The 20,478-nt window shown below is 37.3% G+C and overlaps 1 protein-coding gene across 3 annotated transcripts in view; it reads right to left on the bottom strand.

The window, feature by feature from the left end:
- DNAI7 (dynein axonemal intermediate chain 7) overlaps window positions 1-20,406 on the bottom strand; it is a 62,938-nt gene extending 42,532 nt beyond the window's left edge. The window contains exons 1-6 of one of the 3 annotated variants that reach the window (XM_045184260.3): window positions 20,336-20,406; window positions 18,613-18,630; window positions 10,524-10,596; window positions 9,199-9,290; window positions 6,280-6,381; window positions 5,307-5,444 (exon numbers count right to left, since the gene is read on the bottom strand). In XM_045184260.3, the coding sequence (XP_045040195.2) occupies window positions 5,307-5,444; window positions 6,280-6,381; window positions 9,199-9,290; window positions 10,524-10,596; window positions 18,613-18,630; window positions 20,336-20,338 (426 nt within the window). In that variant the 5' untranslated portion in view covers window positions 20,339-20,406. The remainder of the gene's footprint in view (window positions 1-5,306; window positions 5,445-6,279; window positions 6,382-9,198; window positions 9,291-10,523; window positions 10,597-18,612; window positions 18,631-20,335) is intronic. The other 2 variants (XM_071221062.1, XM_053921716.2) reach the window with 2 other exon arrangements.
- Window positions 20,407-20,478: the final 72 nt, after the last annotated feature.

The following is a 20,478-nucleotide window of genomic DNA, read 5'->3' as shown; positions in this document are numbered from 1 at the left end:
AAACAAAAACAGAATAGAATATCCAAGGACTATGGGACAATGACTAATGTAGCCCCCACATAATGGGAATACTAGAAGGAGAAAAAGGAGAGAAAGGAACAGAAGAAATCTTGGAAATAATAATGACTAAGAATTTCACCAAATTAGTATCAGGGGCCAAACCACATTTCCACAAAGCTCAGAGGACACCAAGGAGGATAAATGCTGCCCCAATAAAAATAAACAAAAACAAAAACAAAAAAACCCCTACACTTAGGCATATCATTTTCAAAATGTAGAAAATCAAAGATAAATTTAAAAATCCTGATGGAAGCCAGAGGAAAATGAAACACCTCACCTTTAAAGAAACAAAGTATCATATCCAACTGCTCAGAAACCATGCAAGTAAGAAAAGAGTGGGTAGAAAATTAAAATGTTGGGGAAAACTGAGGCACAGCATGATCAAGTAACAACTAGTAAGTGGCAGAATTTAGGTTGGAACATTGACACAGAAAATAAATAGAAAATTTCTAAATTAAGAGAGGCAGTATAGTAGTGGAGGGTACTATGGACTCAAGCCAGATGCTGGGCTTCAGTTCTAGCCACCTCTTACTATCAGTGTGATCCTGGGTAGTAACTTCTTCATTATCCCCTGTAAAACGGGGATAATGGTGCCTACCTCAGGGTTATTGTGAAAATTCAACAAGTTACTGTTGTATTTCTAAAGCTTGGCATAGTAAACATTACCTAAGAGTTTGTCAAATAAATGAACTTGATAATCTGGAATTTGATGTTTACCAGGGGGTCACTGCTATCCAATTATTTCTGTTACTCTTGTAGCTTCCTGCTTTAGTTTCCTGTTGCTATGATTCCTCTCCTCTTCTGTCTCCTGTTTCGTTTTACTTACCATTTTCTCATCTTCCCTACTATTTATTACTTGTAATTCTGTATGCCGCATTCATAACAGGAAGATGCCACTTTGCACTCATCACTGATGAGCTCCAGTGTGTCCTTCTGCTGCCTCCCAGCTAACAGCAGAGCACCAGATTCCTGGATCAGCACCATGCTAGGGCAGCCTCCCCGGCCAAGAACATGTGCAATGGCAAGACACCGTGTGGTGAATCCACAGGTGTACAGTACCTCACAATGTGTGGAAGGCTCTCTGGACCCTCTGGGAAGTCAGAGTAAGGCCCATCTAAGGAGTCACAGGGGACTCTAAGCAAGTTGCAATCGATATTTCTTCATATGTAAAAATATCTCACCGGCATGTTGCCCAGATGAAAATAGGCAATGCTTGTTATGTGCTTCCAAGAGTCTGGAATTACCCCATTTCACAGAGACATGGAGGAGAGTTAAACCACAGTGACAAGAGGCACAAGAAATATGGCAATGAATTAGAACACAGGTGGCAAACACAAGGCCATCAGGCCAAATCGGGCCCTCCACCTTGTTTTATCCAGCCCGGCACCTTGTTTCTACCCAGCAGCAGAGCTCTCGTTTAACTGTTAAGGAGTAGTTACATTTAAACAGTCCTAAAATTATATTCAGCCCTTTGAAGGCAACCACGAGGCTGATATGGCCCCCAGTGAAAATGAGTTTTCCACCCTGAATTAGAACAAAAAGCATAAAGGAGCACTTCCAGTCAAGATGGTGGCATAGACAGACATGGCTGGCCTGCTTGTACAACCACAGTAAAATTACAACTAAAATATAGAACTATCACCCAGAACTATTAGAAATCGAGCTAAATGGAAGTCTGACAACTACGGAATTAAATAAACCACATCCAGATGGGTAGGAGGGAGACAGACCTGGAACAGGCTGACCCCTCACGCATGTGTGATGGATAAACATTCGAGAGGGATATTCCAGGAGTGAGAAGTCCCAGCCCCATACCAGAGCCCCCAGCCCAGGGTTCCATTGCCAGGAAGTTAAGTCCCTCCGACTTCTGGCTGTAAAAACCAGCAGGGGTTGAATTGGTGGAAGAACCTTCTGGAGTCCCAAGCAGTTCCTCTAAAGAACCCACACACAGACTCATCTACTCAAACTCACTCCCTTTGAGCCCCAGCACCGAGGTAGCAGTATGAAAGGCACTGGTGGCATACAGGATGAAACTGAGGTATCTGGCATCAAGGTGAGCAGAGGCCATTGTCCCTTGTCTGAACCCTCCACTCACAGCTGACAAGCCACAGTGCCATATCTGAGACTCTATCAACCTGGCTAACACTGTTTACCCTGCCTTGGTGATCCTCAGAGACTCCACCCCACCCAACTTCTGGGCCCACCCAAGCTGCTTTTTCATATGAATGGCTGGTCTTGACTCAGGCTTCATAACTTGCTGAATCATATCAAATAAGCAACAGCTGACCTCAATGAGACTCTCGCCCAGTAAGCAGCAGCCAGCCTAGATTCACAAGTTGGCTTCTTCTGGGAATCTCCAATCCCAGCACAATTAATAGCCATCTCAGATTGCCTTAGAGCTCAGGCAGCATGGCCCTGGGCAAAACAAAAGCAGGGACCGACTTTGTTCTGCACCACCTGGGAAAACCCAGGACCAGCGCCCCCAGTGGACAGCTACAGACCACATTGGAGCACCACCAACCTGCCCCTGCACAGCTGATCTTCCATAGAGGATGGAGATTGGTGGTGGGTGGTCACAGCCAGTCCTTGCAGCTGACTGGCCTGGGTAAATCCCTCCCATTGACCTCCCAACAGCAATCAAGACTCAACTACAAGATGAGAGTGTACACAGCGCACACAAAGGGCTCACCTTGAATACCCAGCTTGTGTGACAGGGGAGGCTATGCCACTGGACCCTACAGGACACCTACTACATTAGGCGGAGTCAAAGCAGCTTTATGTAACACATAGAAGCAAACACAGGGAGGCTGCCAAAATGAGGAGACAAAGAGACATGGCCCAAAGGAAAGAACAGATCAAAACTCCAGAAAAAGAGCTAAATGAAATGGAGATAAGCCATCTATCAGATGTAGAGTTCAAAACACCGGTTATAAGGATGCTCAGGGAACTTGGTGAGGACCTCAACAGCATAAAAAAGATCCAGTCAGAAATGAAGGATATACTAATTGAAGTAAAGAACAATTTACAGCGAAACAACAGTAGAGTGGATGAAGCTGAGAATCAAATTAATGATTTGGAACATAAGGAAGCAAAAAATAACCAATTAGAACAACAAGAAGAAAAAAGAATCCCCCAAAACAAGGATAGTATAAGCAGCCTCTGGGACAACTTGAAGAGTTCCAATATTCACATTCTAGGGGTGCCAGAAGGAGGAGATAAAGAGCAAGAAATTGGAAATCTATTGAAAAAATAATGAAAGAAATCTACCATAATTTGGTGAAGGAATAGACATGCAAGACCAGGAAGCACGGAGTCCTGAACAAGATGGATGCAAAGAGGCCCACTCCAAGACACATCATAATTAAAACGCCAAATTTTAAAGATAAAGAGAGAATCTTAAGAGCAGCCAGAGAAAAGCAATTACTTACCTACAGGGAAGTTCCCATAAGACTGTCAGCTGATTTCTCGAAAGAAACTGCAGACTAGAAGGGCAAGAAATATTGGCAAGAAATATTCAAAGTCATGAAAAGCAGGGACCTGCAGCCATGATTTCTAGACACAGCAAAGCTATCATTTAGAATTGAAGGGCAGAGAAAGAGCTTCCTGGACAAGAAAAAAACTAAAGGAGTTCATCATCACCAAATCATTATATGAAATGTTAAAGGGGCTTATTTAGGAAAAAGAAGATCAAAACTATTAATAATAAAATGGCAAGAAATGCAAATCTATCAACAATTGAAACTAAAAAACAAGCTAAGCAAACAAAAACAGAAACAGAATCATGGATATAGAGAATGTTTTGATTTTTGCCAGATGAGAGGGGTAGTGGGGGAATGGGTGAACAGGTGAGGGGATTAAGAAGTCCAAATAGGTAGTCACAGAATAGCTACAGGAATGTAAAGTACAGTATAGGAAATGGAGTAGCCAAAGCACTTACACTCATGGACATGAACAATGGCAGGGGGATTGCCTGAGGGAGTGTGGGTTGCTGGGTGGAAGTGTAAAAAGGGGGAAAATCAGGATAACTATAATAGCATAATTAATAAAATATAATTTTAAAAAAGCATAAAGTATAATGGGATCAAGAAAAGTTAATTGAATCACTTTTACTTTCTAATATTATGTAGGTGTGCCTAAGTGTGGATTTCATTCTATTAATCCCAAATTGGCACTTGTTGTATTTCTTGAATCAGAGGGTTCATTTCTTTCCTCAATTCTGAAAAATTGGCAGCCATATCTGTTTGACTACTTTCTCTCCCTATTCTTCTGGTACTCCTTTTCAATCAATTTTTAGTCCTTCTTCCTCTATCATATCTATATATTAACTGCCCTTTCACATTTTCCATCTCTTTATCTCTCTGTGCTGTAACCTGATAAATCGTCCAATCCAACTTCCGATTCACTCCTAATTCAAAATTCTCACTAGAGACATTTTTGTCTTCCCTTTATTAAGCTAAAGATGAGTAAAACAAGTTCCTCTCACCTCCCTTTGCAGAGGAGATTTTTTCCCTATTATCCACATTACCTTTCTGTGGCTCCCAGCAGTACAGGAGGTCTCTGATCCATTTGTCACCTTGCATGTAACCTTGGCTTTGCCTCTGATGGCCCTTTAAACCAAAGCTAAGCCACCACAGGTTAACAGATCCTTTCTGGGAAGCCCCAGATTTCTACACTTGCCTATTTTTCTAAATTGTTTTATGACCTCCAAGATTTTCCCTTATTTTCTTTTATACTAGGCAATGGACTTAAATGTCATTTAAAATATTTTTCTAGCATTTTTAAGTGCTTGTAAAGTGGTAGTTCCTCAGGCTAGTCTATGCATCCTGTTTGCAGAAATAGAACATAGGATATTCTTATTCATCTTGGTACTTTCACTGCCTGACGAGTTGGTGCCTGGTACATAGTTAACAATAAATGCATGTGTACTGCATCAATGAATAGGGAATGATGCAGCTGAAGATAAAATTATGCCCTTTCTCCCTAAGTTGTTAACATAAATGGATGCAACTTAAGTTTTTTACTTGAATTAGACACACATACAGTAAATATTTCACATTTATGTTATGTTGAAATCATCTAAGGTATCAAGAGGTTTTTAGGAGTTAAAGAAAAAAAGGTTAGCAAATATTTTTCTCCACAGCTAAGGAGGCAAACATTAATGGCAAATATCATATTTACTTCTATTTTTTGAAGTCAATTTGTAATTTAAATAATTTTAAATTATGGAACAATACTTAGGTACTCACACGCAGCACTAGTTTACTCTTTGCAATTACTTCCTCAAAAGTCTCATTTGTTTCCTCTTTCCATAAGCTAATAAAAGTATTGATTTCTTGGGATACTAAAGGATCGGGGCTCCCATCACATTGAATGTAGTGTAGCCACTGCAGAAGAAAAACATCTGGAGGTTCACACTGATGAAAATGCAACCGAAGATTAAATTACTTCTTTTTTAAGTATGAGTTCTCATAACCTAGTTTTCCCAATTTAGGCAGAAATATATTATGACCTTAACTAGTTACTTATCTCTAAAGTAACCAAATTCCTCTTCAGCAAAATAATTTCTAAGCCTCGATAATTCAAATAAATACAAATTTACTGTCATATTTTAATTTTTAAAACCGTGTATCAGTTGGTTTTTGCTTTGCTTTCCTCTCTTATTATAAAGCTCCTACATTTACAAAAGACAACAGTTGGGCTAATTTCTACGGCTCAAATTATTACTAACAGTTAATCACCGTGGGCATTTTAGCATGAGCCTTTCCATTCATTTTTAGTCTATGCAAATTCTACATCTGTAATCACACTGCACTTACAATTTTTTGCTTAACATTGTACCATAATCATCTTCTGTCATACTATTACAGTTTTTCCTTTTTCCCTGATAATCACCTATGTTGTTTGTAAAGCTATGCTGTTTGGGGCAACACTAGATTGCCTTAAACTCAACATTTTTATATTTTAATTTAGGACAATTTCCTCAGTGATGATTCCAAAAATTAACTGAGTCAAAGGATATAAATATTTCAAGGATCTTCCTACTGACAAATAGTTTTCTGCAAAGCTAGATGAATTTACTTTGCTACAACAACTCTGTCAGATCAGAGATTTTTTATAGACAAATTTTAAGTGTCTTGGAACTAAAAAGGATATCAGACTACAACCCCCTCTTGTGGTACAAAAGTATTAGCTCCAAAAAAAAAAAAAATTCAGTCTTACCTGAGAAAGCAATCTATTATCTCGTTTCAGTTTCTCTGCTTCAGGAAAGCACCCCTCTAACAAAAAAAGTTCCTCAAGTTCTTCACTTTTTCTTTCTAGATCCTGTTGCATGAAGATACATTAATTTATTCTTTAATTTCAGCTTTTGTTTCACAGTAACATCAAAAATTTACTTGGCAAAGTATTTAGTTTCAGAATGAATACTGAAATTAATTGGAATGTAACTGATATTTCTAAAAGGTTTCCTCTGAAACAGTGGTTTGCAAAGTGTGGTCTGCACAGTCATGGAGTACCCGCCAAGGCCTTCTGGGATCTGTGAAGCCAACCCTATTTTGACAATAATACTAAGACTCTTGTCTTTCTCACTGTGCACACATTAGCACTGACAGTGCGAGATGACGTAACACTGCCATGACAGCACGAATCAAGGCACAAAATGCACCAGTGGTCACATTCTTCGGGGGCAGGGGTCGTAAACAGCCAGGTTCACATAAGCATGACCTGATGAACCAGTAAAAGTTATTAATTTCATAAAATGTCAGTCTGTAAGAGTATGTCTTTGTAATATCCTGTGTGATGAAATGGGAAGTATGCATAAAGCATGTCTGCTGCATAGCAACAGACAACACTGTCTTGAGAAGTAAACACTTGTGCAATTATCTGAGTATTTTGGCAGACATTCTCTCAAAAATGAATGAATTGAGCATGTCACTTCCAGGAAATAATTTAAAGTGTTTGTTGCCAATGATAAAATTCAAGCTTTCAAATAATTTTTAAATTTTAGAAAACTTTTACCTGCCACTGTGAGCTTGAGAGTTTCCCAATCCTTAAGGACTTTCCTGATTTGATTGTAGATACTAATGCTTGTGATTTTTTGATAATGAATCATAAAAATGTGTCAATATTTGGAAGCAAATAATTCAGTGAACCAAATTTTTCCAAGCAACCAATACATGATACTGCAAAATCATGCACGGAAACAAGACCTATTCACAGTATAAGACAGGGGAAGGTTTTAGTGTAATAGAGTATGACAAGTTCATTGCTATGGTTTCAGATTCCGCATAAAGAAACTACCACTTATTGATTTTTGGTACAGTAATAAAAAATAGCCACAGTTATCTGAAAGGCTAATACAATATTCCTCCTTTTTCCAGCTACATATCTGTGTGAGGCCAGATTTTCTTCAAACACTCCAGTCAAAAATACACATCGTGATGGAATACTGAAGTAGACAAAAGAACCCAGTTGTCTTCTGTACAGTCAGACATTAAAGAGATTTTACAAATACGAGCAATGCCGCTCACTTCCCTAATTTAAAAAATATATACAATGTGTGGTAATGGATGTTAACTAGATTTATTGTGATGATTATTTCACAGTACATACAAATATTAAATCATTATGTTGCATGCCTGAAACTAATATGCTATATGTCAATCATAGCTAAATAATATACATTATGTATATGTAATTATATATAGCTATTTTCTTAAAAACATGTCAATCATATTTACTTACTTTTATTAATGTTCATTTTTAACAATGTTTAAGTCTATTAATATAATGGATTTTTAAATTCCTCAGTTTTGATTTCTAGTATGTGTGGGGGAGCTTTGCCCACAAAGCACCCCGGTCCACAGAGAATGAAAATAAGTCTACCAAGACAGGATCTGCTTGGGGAGGAAAAGTGGCCCATCTCTCAAAGGAGAAGGGCCAAGAGCTTTTTCCTCAGTGGGCTTCTATTGGGTTCAATTTGCACAGGAATACAGGTAAAGTTCATCAATCATTGTCAGGCAGTAAGGATCAAACAATAGATAACATGCAAAGAACTCTGAGGGCTTATTCTGAGTCAGGGTCAGTTAGCTAAAGGGCTATAAAACTTTGGGAAACAAACTCATTTCATGCTTGGACCCTTATCAGAACATTCTTAGCAAAGCAGGTTTCACAGGGTTTTATGTATTCTTTCTTAGGCCTGATCACCCCGGGGAATCCGCCCTTTCCAGCACAGGACTGCACCGCCCTCTGTCATTGTTTCAGGCTTAAGTCAGGCAGAGGATGCAAGGCAGCCAAGAGATTAGGAGACGTCTTGCAGACAGAATGAGGACTCAGGCTATGTCAAAGCAGAAGGGCGAGGGTCCATCACCCCCTTTTTTCTACAGCCCCCCAAGTCCTTCTCTGTGGGCCTCTTCGTGACCATGCCTGTCTTAGGTCATCCCTCCCTTGAGGAATCTTACCCGTCATTGACTAACTGGTCAGGCTCAGGGCCAGGCAGGATAAAGTAAAGGGGGCAGAGGTGGCGCTCCTGCCAGGGAGATAAGCTTTGTCTCCTTAGTGGCTTATGGTCCCAAGGTCTCTCACTCAGCCTTAGCCATGGGGGTTTACAGCTTCTAAAACCAGGCAGGGCAGTTCCCAACAACTATGTAAATATTGATAGATGTAAACAAAACAAAAGCTCCTTGGTGAAGGGTCTTCAATTTTTAAGAGCAATGAGGTCTTTTTCCTTAGATCAAAATATTTCATAACTACTGATCTGAAAAATTCTGGTGAAAGAAGTGAAACAAAAAAACAAGAGGTAGAATTTAAATATTTTTTTTTCCTTTTGGTCCCTGTTTAATTAACTACAAAAAAGATAGAGAATAATAAATTAAAGTTTACAAGCATGGGCTCCAATGCAAGATTACTTCTGTCTAGGTCCTGGCTCTGACCTAGCTTGATTTCTCTATTCCTTAATTTCCTTATCTGTGAAATGTGGATGACAATGTCATTAATTTTACAGTAGGATTAAATGAGTTAAGCCAGTTCATACAGGCCTAACTATCACTGATAGTTTCTGGAGGAGAATGATATTGAATAGCCCAACAGATCTGATAGTCATATAGTTTGCCTTCATTAATAACATCATTAATGTTTATTTACTTTTACTTCAAGTTGTTGCCATTTTTCTTTCTCAATTCGTTCCATTTCAAGCCTTTCCATTTCTTCTTTTTCATGTTTCACACGGGCTTCCTCTAAGGAACAACAAAAACATTTTTTTTCACAGTGATAAAAATCAATCTATTTTTAAAGCCTAAAAGTTACTTCAAATATTTGAATGATGGTGATATATTTTATAGAAGTCACAGCCTTTATTATGTAGTAGAACTAAGACAAATGCTAGATTTCTTTCAAAAAAGGTAACATGACTAAATTTTCTGGCCAAAAAGAATAGGCCCATAATGATATTTCTGTTCTCTCAAGAGTTTATAATGATCCAATAGTGACTTTAGCCAATAAAAAAATGACACATCTATTGTGGGTAATTAAGGAGAGGTAACATCATCATAACATTTCCATAACCTTGTGATATCTACATCATCAAACCAATAACCTTGAACTTCTCTTGCTTTCACTACTAAAAAGAGAATAGGATACATATATTGAAGAATCTGAGTTTAAATCAATATCATAAAACATTTCCCGAGATCTAGATCCTGATGTTCTATTCTTATCATGGGTCCTCTAAAAATAGGATGTATATGATTATACATAAAAAATCAGCATGAAAGTGTAAAACAGATTTTTAAAACCTGAATGTTAATCCACAGATGTTCTTAATGTTAAAAGCTTACAACCACTTGAAATATTCAGATTTTTAAAATAATTTTTGGTATTTTAAATAACAATGTTTTTAATAGTTTTAAGTGGTATTTTTAACAAGTGAAAGTCCTCTTTACATTTGGCAAATAAAATTATGAAACTATAAAAATCTAGGTATGTTTTCTTGCTAGTGTGTACTTCCCTTATGTAATGAACTTGAGTTTCAGAGTTCTCACTGCACAGTCAGCACCAATGCCCCTATTTCATCAGTAAGTGTGACCACTTCAAGCAGGACTGCCAGAATTAACCCTGAAATAAAGGATGCTCAGTTGAATTCAAATTTGAGACCAATAATGAACTTTTTTTGTCCTTTGGTTTAAGTATGTCCCAAACGTCGCATGGGACAAATTATGCCAAGTTATCCATTGTTTATCTGAAATTCAAATTTAACTGGGCATCCTGTATTTTATCTGGAAGTCCAAGATATATCTAAAAGTGATTCATGTGTACTATCACCTTTGTGGGTACCCTTTAAATAGTAGGTACTATCATAAAAAAATTGAATTTGAAAAATTAAAGATATAAAATATATTGACTGGATTACAGAAATACCAACCCACGGTTGGCATCACCTGCATGTAAAATAGCATCATTGTGTTTTGTACCTTCCTCTTTTTGTCGTCTCTCCTCCTCCTCTTGTAGCAGCCTCAAGTTTTCGGCTTTGGTGATTTTCTTTTTCTTATTGCCAGGTTTAACAAAGGTAACAACATATATTTAAAAAAAGGCTATTAACCCAAATACCTTAAAAATATATTCCTCAAATAATAATTATGAAAAAATATCTCTATAAATCCTGTTTTCCACTCATTCAACTAAGACTACATATTATGTGCAAAGCCTTGACTCAGCGCCTTAAGGACAAAGCATGAAAGCAAATAACAAAAATAAGCATATAAATCATTCAGTGCCAAGAGTAATAGTGACAAGCATAAACAATTTAAGTAACTCACTCTTCCCCCCTTTTCACATCTTTAAAATGGTGCTAAGAGGAACCTCATTCCACTGTTGTAAGGATTAAAAGTAAATGTGTGTAAAAACAGTTTTAATGCTACAACGTGTCAGAAAATATTAAAGAATTTTTTACGACTAGCAGATATACAGAGAATTATTTTGCAAGTTTGGAGGAAGGGGAGATTATTTTCAACAGCTGGGATCAAGTAAAACTGTATAGAGCAGTATAGTACTTAAGCTGATGCCCCCCAAATTTTAACATTCAGATATGAGGGGAAAATATCCCCAATAGAGGGAAACAGAGGCATAGGTATAGAGTTCAGAGAGCCCTGGAGAGGCCAACAAGTTCCGTGGGCCCTGGGAAGACTCCAAGAAGAGGTGATGTGGAAATGAGAATGAAAAGACAACTGGAGCCTAGGCTATAGAGTGTGGACATTGTTCTAAAAGAAGTTCCCTAAATGTTTTCAAGAAGGGCTATGGCTTAAGAATATAATTTTGAAAACTAAGCTGGTATTAGGGAAAAATGATTATAAAGAGGATACCATTTTGGTCACTATTAACAATAGTTAAGTCAAGACCCAAAATGCAGATAGGAGAATAGATCCAATAATCGGTTAATGATTAAATTAGAGGCAAGAGAGGAAGGAGTCAAAGAAAAGAGTTCAAAAAAAAAAAAAAAGAAGAAGAAGAAGAAAGAAAGAAAAGAATGGTAGTCCAGAGCAAGTAAATTTGCAAGAGAAAGTATTTAAAGAAGCTTAAATATAATTAGTATGAAGTGCTAGAGCATCCAGGAAATGCTGCAGGCGTTAAAATGAGAAAACTGAGGTTTAGCAAAGAGATCAGGGCTACAGGGCTACAGATCTGAGAACTGTCTGGGTGATAACCACCTCCCCTCCATTTTCCCTGAGGGAAGGTTACTAAATAGAAGACAATCGTCTAAACTGAGGAATCAAGAGTGATTGACTGATCCTTGGGATACATGCTGTTGGATGACCATCTTCAGTTTTTGGCTCACTTACTGCAGGATGGTCCATCGGAATCTCCATTCCATCGGCCCTACCAGTTTTCCCCTGCTCATCAACCCTTCTCATCCCCACACTTCTTTCTTACTCAAGTTAGATTTCACAGTTGGTTCATCACCATTATGTTTACCACTAGCATACATCTCCCCCTCTCCTATTTTCCTCTCCTTCTGAGCTCAGCTGTTGAATTCCTACCTCTAGTTAAATTCAACTCTCCATTGATCTGTGCTAGCAATATGAGCAGCTGAAACTTGCCAGAAAAAAAAAATACATGAGCTCAAATCTATGAGCACAAATTTTAAAAGTCTTTAAACACCATCCAGTATTCTTACTACTATTTCATTGTCCTCACTCCTCAAACTTCCAAAATCCCCTGCTCTTTCCTACTCCCAGCTGTTGGCCTTGCCTTGTATATTACCAGAAACTTTGAGAAGAAAACAATCTCCTTACACAGCAAATCTTGGAACCGCCCTATATCTTTGTCTGCCTTCCTTCCCTTTACAGTGGGTGAGCTGTATGGACTTGGCGCTTGTAACTAACAACTTCAGTTATCCGTAAAGTTCTCTCTCCCTAGACTTCACATCCTCTCCATCATTGGCCCCAATTCTGTTGCCCTTTATGTCAGATCACCTAAAAGGAGTTGGCCCTGCTTTCATTTCCCCATTTTCTGCATGGCCCACTCAGGCCTTTATCTCTCCTTGCTCCATTAAAACCTCTCTTGTCAAGGACCTTTACAGATGGCTATGTTCCAATGCCAATGGTCATTTTCAGCCTTCATTTTACTCATCTGCCCTCATCATTTTACAAAGTTTTCCTCCTCCTTCTTGAAATATTTTCTTTATTTGGCCTTTGGTTCGTACTGTCTGACTTAGCCTCCCCTCCCACAGGTCTCTCCTTCTCAGACTTCTTTTCTGGCATCTCTTCCTCAACTGTGGTTGATCAGTAACTTTTGAAATTATTTCTTTATATCTTCCCTAAAAGAATTTTGAAAAACTATAATACCTCTTCACACATTTTTATATTGGCATTGAAAACTTTTCATCACAAGCATAATAGCTGCAAATGTTTCCAATATATGACATAAAATAATGCTGTTACATCACTCTCTTAAATATATCAATCGCTGCCTAAAATATATATCCAATGGAATCTATATACCATGTTGATTTGATGGCCAACATCATTAATTAAAAAATATGAATAAGATTTTCTTTAATAAAAATTTTAATCCTTTTTCTCCTTATACTGGTATTCCCATTCCACTTTCCCCACAGAAATCATATCCTAATGCAATGTACTTGAAAACTTTTGTTGATCCTCCTATTATATTTATCTCTTACCAAAAAAGGCATAAAAATTTTTAAATTTTTATTTCCGTGTAGAACATTTTTATCCCCACATAAAAGAAACCACATATCTATTAGCACTCCCCCTTCCACATTTCCTCCCAACCCTGGCTCTAGGAAACCACTCACCACTTCCTCGATAGATTTGCCTATTCTGGACATTTCATACAACTGGCACCATCCAATGTGTGTTCTTTCGTGACTGGCCTCTTTCACTTACCGTAATATTTTCAAGGTTTATCCATGCTACACTATGTATCAATACTTACATTTCATGGCTAAAAAAATATTCCATTGTATGGATATACTCCATATTCTCTCTTTCTCTCTCCCTTCCTTTTTTTCTTCTTTACTCCCTCCCTTCCTGTCTCTCTTTCTTTCTTTTGAGACATACACAGAGAGAGAAATATCTATTTGTTTTCCAGTTATTTATGCATTCATTGGTTTGATTCTTGTATGTGCCCTGACTGGCGATCCAATCTGCAACCTTGGTGTAGCAGGACAATGCTCTAACCACCTGAGCTACCTAGCCAGGGCTTTTATTTTATGTAAGTAAGTAAGTATGTATGTATGTACGTATGTATGTATGTATGTATTTAAGAGACATTTTCTTCTTTCATCAACTAATGGACAGTTTAGGTTGTTTCTTGCCGTGTATCTTAGTTTACTTTTAAATCCACATTTATTATTATGATTCTTGTTTTATACCTTATGTGTGTAATCTGTTTTGTAGGTGGGAAACTCAAGTTTTATCCAAGAAAATGGTATTTCACTTTTAGTTTTGGAAACTGTTTGAGCTGATACGGAATTGCAGACTGGCCATTATTCACTTTCAGTACACTGAAGACATCGTTCCACTGTACTGGCCTCCACTGTTGCTGTTAAGACCAAAGTTCAAGTTTTGCCAGTTCTGTAAATGACCTTCTTCTTCAGTTCCTGTCTTCATACAGGTTTCCTCCTGACAATTTCTTATTATCTCATCAGCTCTTAAATGTTTTGATGATTGTTTTGATCCATATTTTATATTTTATTATATATTTGTTTTCAGCATAAAAGTTGATCCATAAATCTTTTAAGCCCAATATTATTGGAAATTAAATAAATCAAAGATTTTTGACAAAATTATTTTCTTACAACATGCTTTAATTTTAAATTGATCAAAACTTTAAAGCTGCAGCTTTTGCTCAAAGTATAAAAATGTCTACAATTTACCTGATTAGCAAAGTCCAGCTTTCAAAGTTAAGCCAATTGGCCCTATCACAATTACAGAAGACAGTTTGACTTCACTTTTTAGTACAAATAAATGTGTTGACAAGCTACCTCAATATTTATGATGAGCCAGATATAAGTTGATTCCATTTCTTTACACATGGTTTTAAGAAGATGCAATTTTAATGACCTGGACTTAACACCATTTATAGTTTAGGGTCAATATTGAATGTTCCATAGAAACCAGAACTCAAATTTTAGGCAACTAAAGCCTGTTTGTGAATATAGTATTTCTAAATTAAAATAGAATTTAAAGCATAAATATGAGCAATAGGCCACCCTTTTGCCCATTCTTTATAGTTCCATGCCTGGAGGTACTTGGTTACCATTCTGAATATATTCAAATAAAATCAATTCAAATAAAAATATATGAACCTGGACAGGGGGGTCAGTTGGTTGGAGGGTTGTCATATACACCAAAACATCGTGGGTTCAATTTCCAGTCCAGGCACATACCTAGGTTATGGGTTCCAGTCGGGGCACATACGGGAGGCAACCAATAGATATTCTCCCTCACATCTATGTCTCTCTCTGTCTCTCTCTCTAATCAATAAACATATCATTAGGTAAGGATTAAAAATACATATATATATAATATATGCATATTTTTTATATATATATATACTAAGTTCTGTAAAGTCTCTTCACAAGTTGTATTTCTAAAAAAGAATTCAAATATCAAAATTTCTTTAATAAATTAACTGGAAATAACTGGCATCATTATGTATTCATCAATCTGTAAGGCAATTTTTTCCTACAACCTAATTAATGTCTTCTGCTATTTCATATCTTCTATGAAGTACAGTGGTTTCTGAGGGAAAAACATACTGATTTAAATGCAGTGATGGATCTTTCAACATTGCACCTGGTGTTCTAACCTTTTCTGTAGTCCTGTACAATTTCCTAGCTTTTTCAATGAATAATACTGATTTAAGTTATATGAAATTTCAAAGACAACTTTAAGGTCAATGTAAAAATATTAAACTCATTTACATTTTTACTAATGCTCTTAATCTTTATTAAAATGGTTATTTTTGGAGTCTGGATATTTTGTCAATAAATTATATTATGATAGTTTTTTGTATCATCATTTAACAATAATTTCATGGGTGACATCACTAAACAAAAATTATTACCAGTCCCACCACTCCATACTACAATATATATGGAATACAGAATATCTCAAAACTCTTAATGCTACATTTATAAAATTTTTATTGTTATTCAATTACAGTTGTATGCCTTTTCTCCCCATCCCTCCACCCCACCCCAGCTGAACCCACCTCCCTCGCCCACCTCCACCCTCCCCCTTGATTTTGTCCATGTGTCCTTTATAGTAGTTCCTGTAATCCCCTCTTCCCACTGTCCCCACCCCACTCCCCCCTGGCTATTGTTAGATTGTTCTTAACTTCAATGTCTCTGGTTATATTTTGTTTGCTTTTTTCTTCTATTGCTTATGTTCCAGTTAAAGGTGAGATCATATGGTATTTGTCCCTCACCGCCTGGCTTATTTCACTTAGCATAATGCTCTCCAGTTCCATCCATGCTGTTGCAAAGGGTATAAGCTCCTTCTTTCTCTCTGCTGCATAGAATTCCATTGTGCAAATATACCATAGTTTTGGGATCCACTCGTTTGCTGATGGGCACTTCGGTTGCTTCCAGTACTTGGCTATTGTAAATTGTCCTGCTATGAACATTGGGGTGCACAGGTTCTTTTGGATTGGTGTTTCAGGGTTCTTAGGGTATAATCCCAGCAGCGGAATTGCTGAATCAAAGGGCAGTTCCATTTTTAGTTTTCTGAGGAAATTCCATATTGTTTTCCACAGTGGCCTCACCAGTCTGCATTCCCACCAACAGTGCACTAGGGTTCCCTTTTCTCTGCATCCTCTCCAACATTTGTTTGTGGATTTGTTTATGTTGGCCACTCTGACTGGTGTGAGATGGTACCTCATTGTGGTTTTAATTTGCATCTCTCTGATGGCTAGTGATGCTGAGCATCTTTTCATATGTCTCTGGGCCCTCTGTATGTCTTCCTTGGAGAAGTGTCTGTTCAAGTCCTTTGCCCATTTTTTAATTGGGTTGTTTGTCTTCCTGGAGTGGAGTCGTGTGAGTTCTTTATATATTTTGGAGATCAGGCCCTTGCCTGAGGTATCATTAGCAAATGTTTTCCCATACTGTTGGTTCTCTTTGTAATTTGGTGCTGTTTTCTTTAGCCATGCAGAAGCTTTTTATTTTGATGAGGTCCCATTTGTTTATTCTTTCCTTTATGTCCCTTGCTTTAGGGGACATGTCTGTGAGGATGTTGCTGCATGGAATGTCTGAGATTTTCCTGCCAATGTTTTCCTCAAGGACTTTTATGGTGTTACAACTTATATTTAAGTCTTTTATCCATCTTGAGTTTATTTTCGTGTATGGTGTAAGTTGGTGATCGAGTTCATTTTTTTGCACGTAGCTGTCCAGATCTCCCAACACCTTAATGCTACATTTTACTACTTACAACAAGACAAAAATAACTCCATGGTCCCATAATTAAAGAAAGGTTTGCCAAAATCAATGTTTTGGATTGTCCATTAGTTTCATAACCCAGGACTGAGGGTAATAAACCACAGTAAGCTTCCTAACTGGTCTTCTTCCTATTTGCACTAGAGTGAATTTTCCATTGACTATTTATTTTTTGATTTTTATGTTTTAATTTTTAAAGAGAGGGGAAGGGTAGGAAAAGGAGATGGAGAGAAATATCAATGTGAGAGAAAAACATTGATTGCCCCAACTAGGGACCCAGGCATGTGCCCTGAAGGGAATTGAACCAGCGGCCTTTGGCTCTGCAGGAAGATGCCCAATCAACTGAGCCACACTGGTCAGGGATGCACTGACCCTTTAAAAATGTAAATCACAGCATATCACTCTTCTGCTTACAACTTTCCCAGGCTATCCTTCACCCTCAGAATAAAACCCAAACATTTCACCTTAGTCTTTTTGTCCATGAACTGGCTCCTGCTCGTCTCCCCTACCCACAACCCGTGTTTTAGTGTTCACTTTCTCCCTCCCTCGCTCTGTCTATTCTGACCACTCTGGCATTCTCACAAGGTCACTCCCAACTTTCGGACTTCGCAGTAACTGTTTCTTCTGCCTGGAATGGTGATCCCTTAGGTAATTATTGACTTACTCCCTTGTTTCATCTAGGTCTCTTCTCAAATTTTACCTCCTAAATCACTGTATATGAAACAGCATCAACACTATTCCCAACCACATATTTTTCACTGCAAACTTACTTGGTTTTCCACATATTGAAAGCTATCTGAAACTATATTATTTCATCACCTTTCCTCCCCAAATAGAATGTAAGCTTTATGAAATGAAACAACTATCACAAAGAGATATCTGTACCTCCCTGTGCATTGCAACATTATTCAAAATAGCCAAGACATGGGAAAAACTTAAGTGTTTATCCATTTACGAATGGATAAAAAAAAGAAAATACACAATAGAATATTATTCAGCCATTAAAAAGAATAAAACCTTGCTATCTGCAAGAACATGAATGAACCTTGAGGGCATTACGTTATGTGAAACAAGTGAGAGAAAAGCAAATACTGTGTGATCTCACACATAGGTGGAATCAAAAAAGCCAAACTCATAAAAACAGAGAGTAAATTGGTGATTGTCAGGGGTGGGAGATGGAGAAGACGGCAGATGCTGGGCAAGGGTATAAATTTTAGTTATAAGATGGGTAAGTTCCGGAGATCTAATGGACAGCATGGTGACTACAGTTAACGATTCTGAACTGTATACTTGAATGCTGCTGAGACAAATCTTCAGTGTTCTCACTACACATACAGGCACAGACACACAGACACAAACACCTACATACAATGGTAATTATGTGAAGTGATAGATGTGATAACTGACCTTATTTTGGTAATCATTTCATAATACATACACATATCAAATCATCACAAAGATTATTCCATGATTTAAACAGCATTAATGTCTACAAAGTAAGCTTAGTAAACTCTATAAACTATAATAAAACTAAAAAATGTTTTAAAATTCTGTTCGTACAACATCGGTGTTTATAAAACTATTTTGAGAAAATTTCTACCTACCTTTGTTGCTTTGGGACCCTAAAATTTGGAAAAACAAAAGAATTGATAAATTTTTTAAAAATTCAGATACTTTAAACTAAAGCACCCTGATTATGTAAGATGTTAAAATTAGAAGAAGCTGGGTAAAGAGTATAAGGGAAATCTCTATATCATCTTGGCAAGTTTTCTGTAAATCTAAAATTATCTTATAATAAAACATCTTTTAAAAAAGAACTCAGACTAAACTTTAAGCAAGTCTAGGAAAAACTAAAATAAAATATTTCACTCACTGAAGCATCTTTTATAAGTAAATTTTACACTGTTTCTTATGACAATCATTCAATAAATCATGTTTAATGTACGCCCTATCACTAAACAGTACCAGTCAGAAAGACACTAGTTTAAAGGGCTCCAAATAACAATAAGTCATTGACTAAGTATTGGTACTAATGTCAAGTTTGAAAGTGGAGGAAAGATCATAAAAAATGATCTTTCTGTGAAATTAGATTGCATATTTTATAGAAAGAGAAGCAGTTATTTAAAGCAAGCAAAGCTATGATTAAATGATACTCTTTGGCAGTATGTGGAAATTATTTTGGAAAGCACAGTATTTCAATAATTAATTACAATTGCAAGTATTTTTCAGTTATGCTATTTCTAATTTCCTGATCAGGCCCATGTGTCCATTAGATTGCTGATAAAAAATTTGTGGGAGATCATGCAACTATAAGATTATACATTTTCTACATTTGAAGTCTTATACAGGACAAATTACTGGCTCAAACCATAAGTTTATCACTGTATAAAATATAAATGTTAAAACTGACACAAAGGAGACTACATCTTATTGAAAAGTTCATATATTTAGTTAATTCAGCCAATATTTCTTAATGATTTACAAGGCACTCTAAGATGCTGGAGAATACAAAGAATACAAGAGACTTTGCTCTCATATCATTTTGACAAATGAGTTCCATTTTTAGTATTATATTTGCTATCAATTAACGGTTACCATGCTTCCACTTTGAAATGAGTACTATAGAGCACACTATATAAATAGCACTGCCTCTGCTCTCAAGTAGCCATATTTTAAAGATAGGCAAATTGTCATCTCTCCCTAGCGCTTTTAACGTGAAGCAGATGAGGGATAAGTACCGTACATATCCTCACCTCCTTGCAAATCATAAGAACAGCATCAGGTAGTTGAGTAGTGCTCAAAGTGCAGTGAGCATAGGCACAAAGAATGAATTCTATACTTTCCGGTAATTAATGAATTAAATAATTAAATAATTACATTTCCACTTCCTCTGATTTTAATAATAGAAATGGAAATCACATTTAAGAAAAATAGGAAAGCAGATTATTTCATAGGTACACGTTGGCTTGCGCTCTTGGAGAAGACAGCTGAGTGCAGAAAAAAACCGAGAAGCTTTATCATACTTAATAAATTCAGGGCAGGCTGAGTACCTTGAATCAACCCCCCCCCCCATTTCCACTAGGTTGAGACTAATTTTTAAGCCTAGCCACAGTGAGAGATTAGGATATCATCTGCCCTGTCCCCTGGATATTGGACGGGGAGGCCACGGGTCAGGGGAAGGCCTTTCCCCCAACAGGGGTATGAGTTCTTTACTAAAGAGACTCCCTCCCCTCTAAAATAAGACAGGTTCTTAGTACATCATTTAACACAGGTGAAGGAGATTCAATGCTCGCGCCTTCACCCGGATCCCCCTCTTTCCCTTCTCACCATGCTGAGCGAAGCACGACCTCAGGGGGGTCTGTTGTCTGCAGAAGTCAAACTGAGTTGTGAGAACAGACGCTCTTGGGTTGTCTGGGCGACAAGCCCCGCCCACTTGCGCCCAGGTCGGGGCTGGGAAACGCAACCCTCCC

This window comes from Desmodus rotundus, chromosome 3 (assembly GCF_022682495.2).
Source record: "Desmodus rotundus isolate HL8 chromosome 3, HLdesRot8A.1, whole genome shotgun sequence".
Lineage (NCBI taxonomy): Eukaryota > Metazoa > Chordata > Mammalia > Chiroptera > Phyllostomidae > Desmodus > Desmodus rotundus.
The sequence above is the reverse complement of the archived record's forward strand: the minus strand, read 5'-3'. Positions and strand labels throughout refer to the sequence as shown.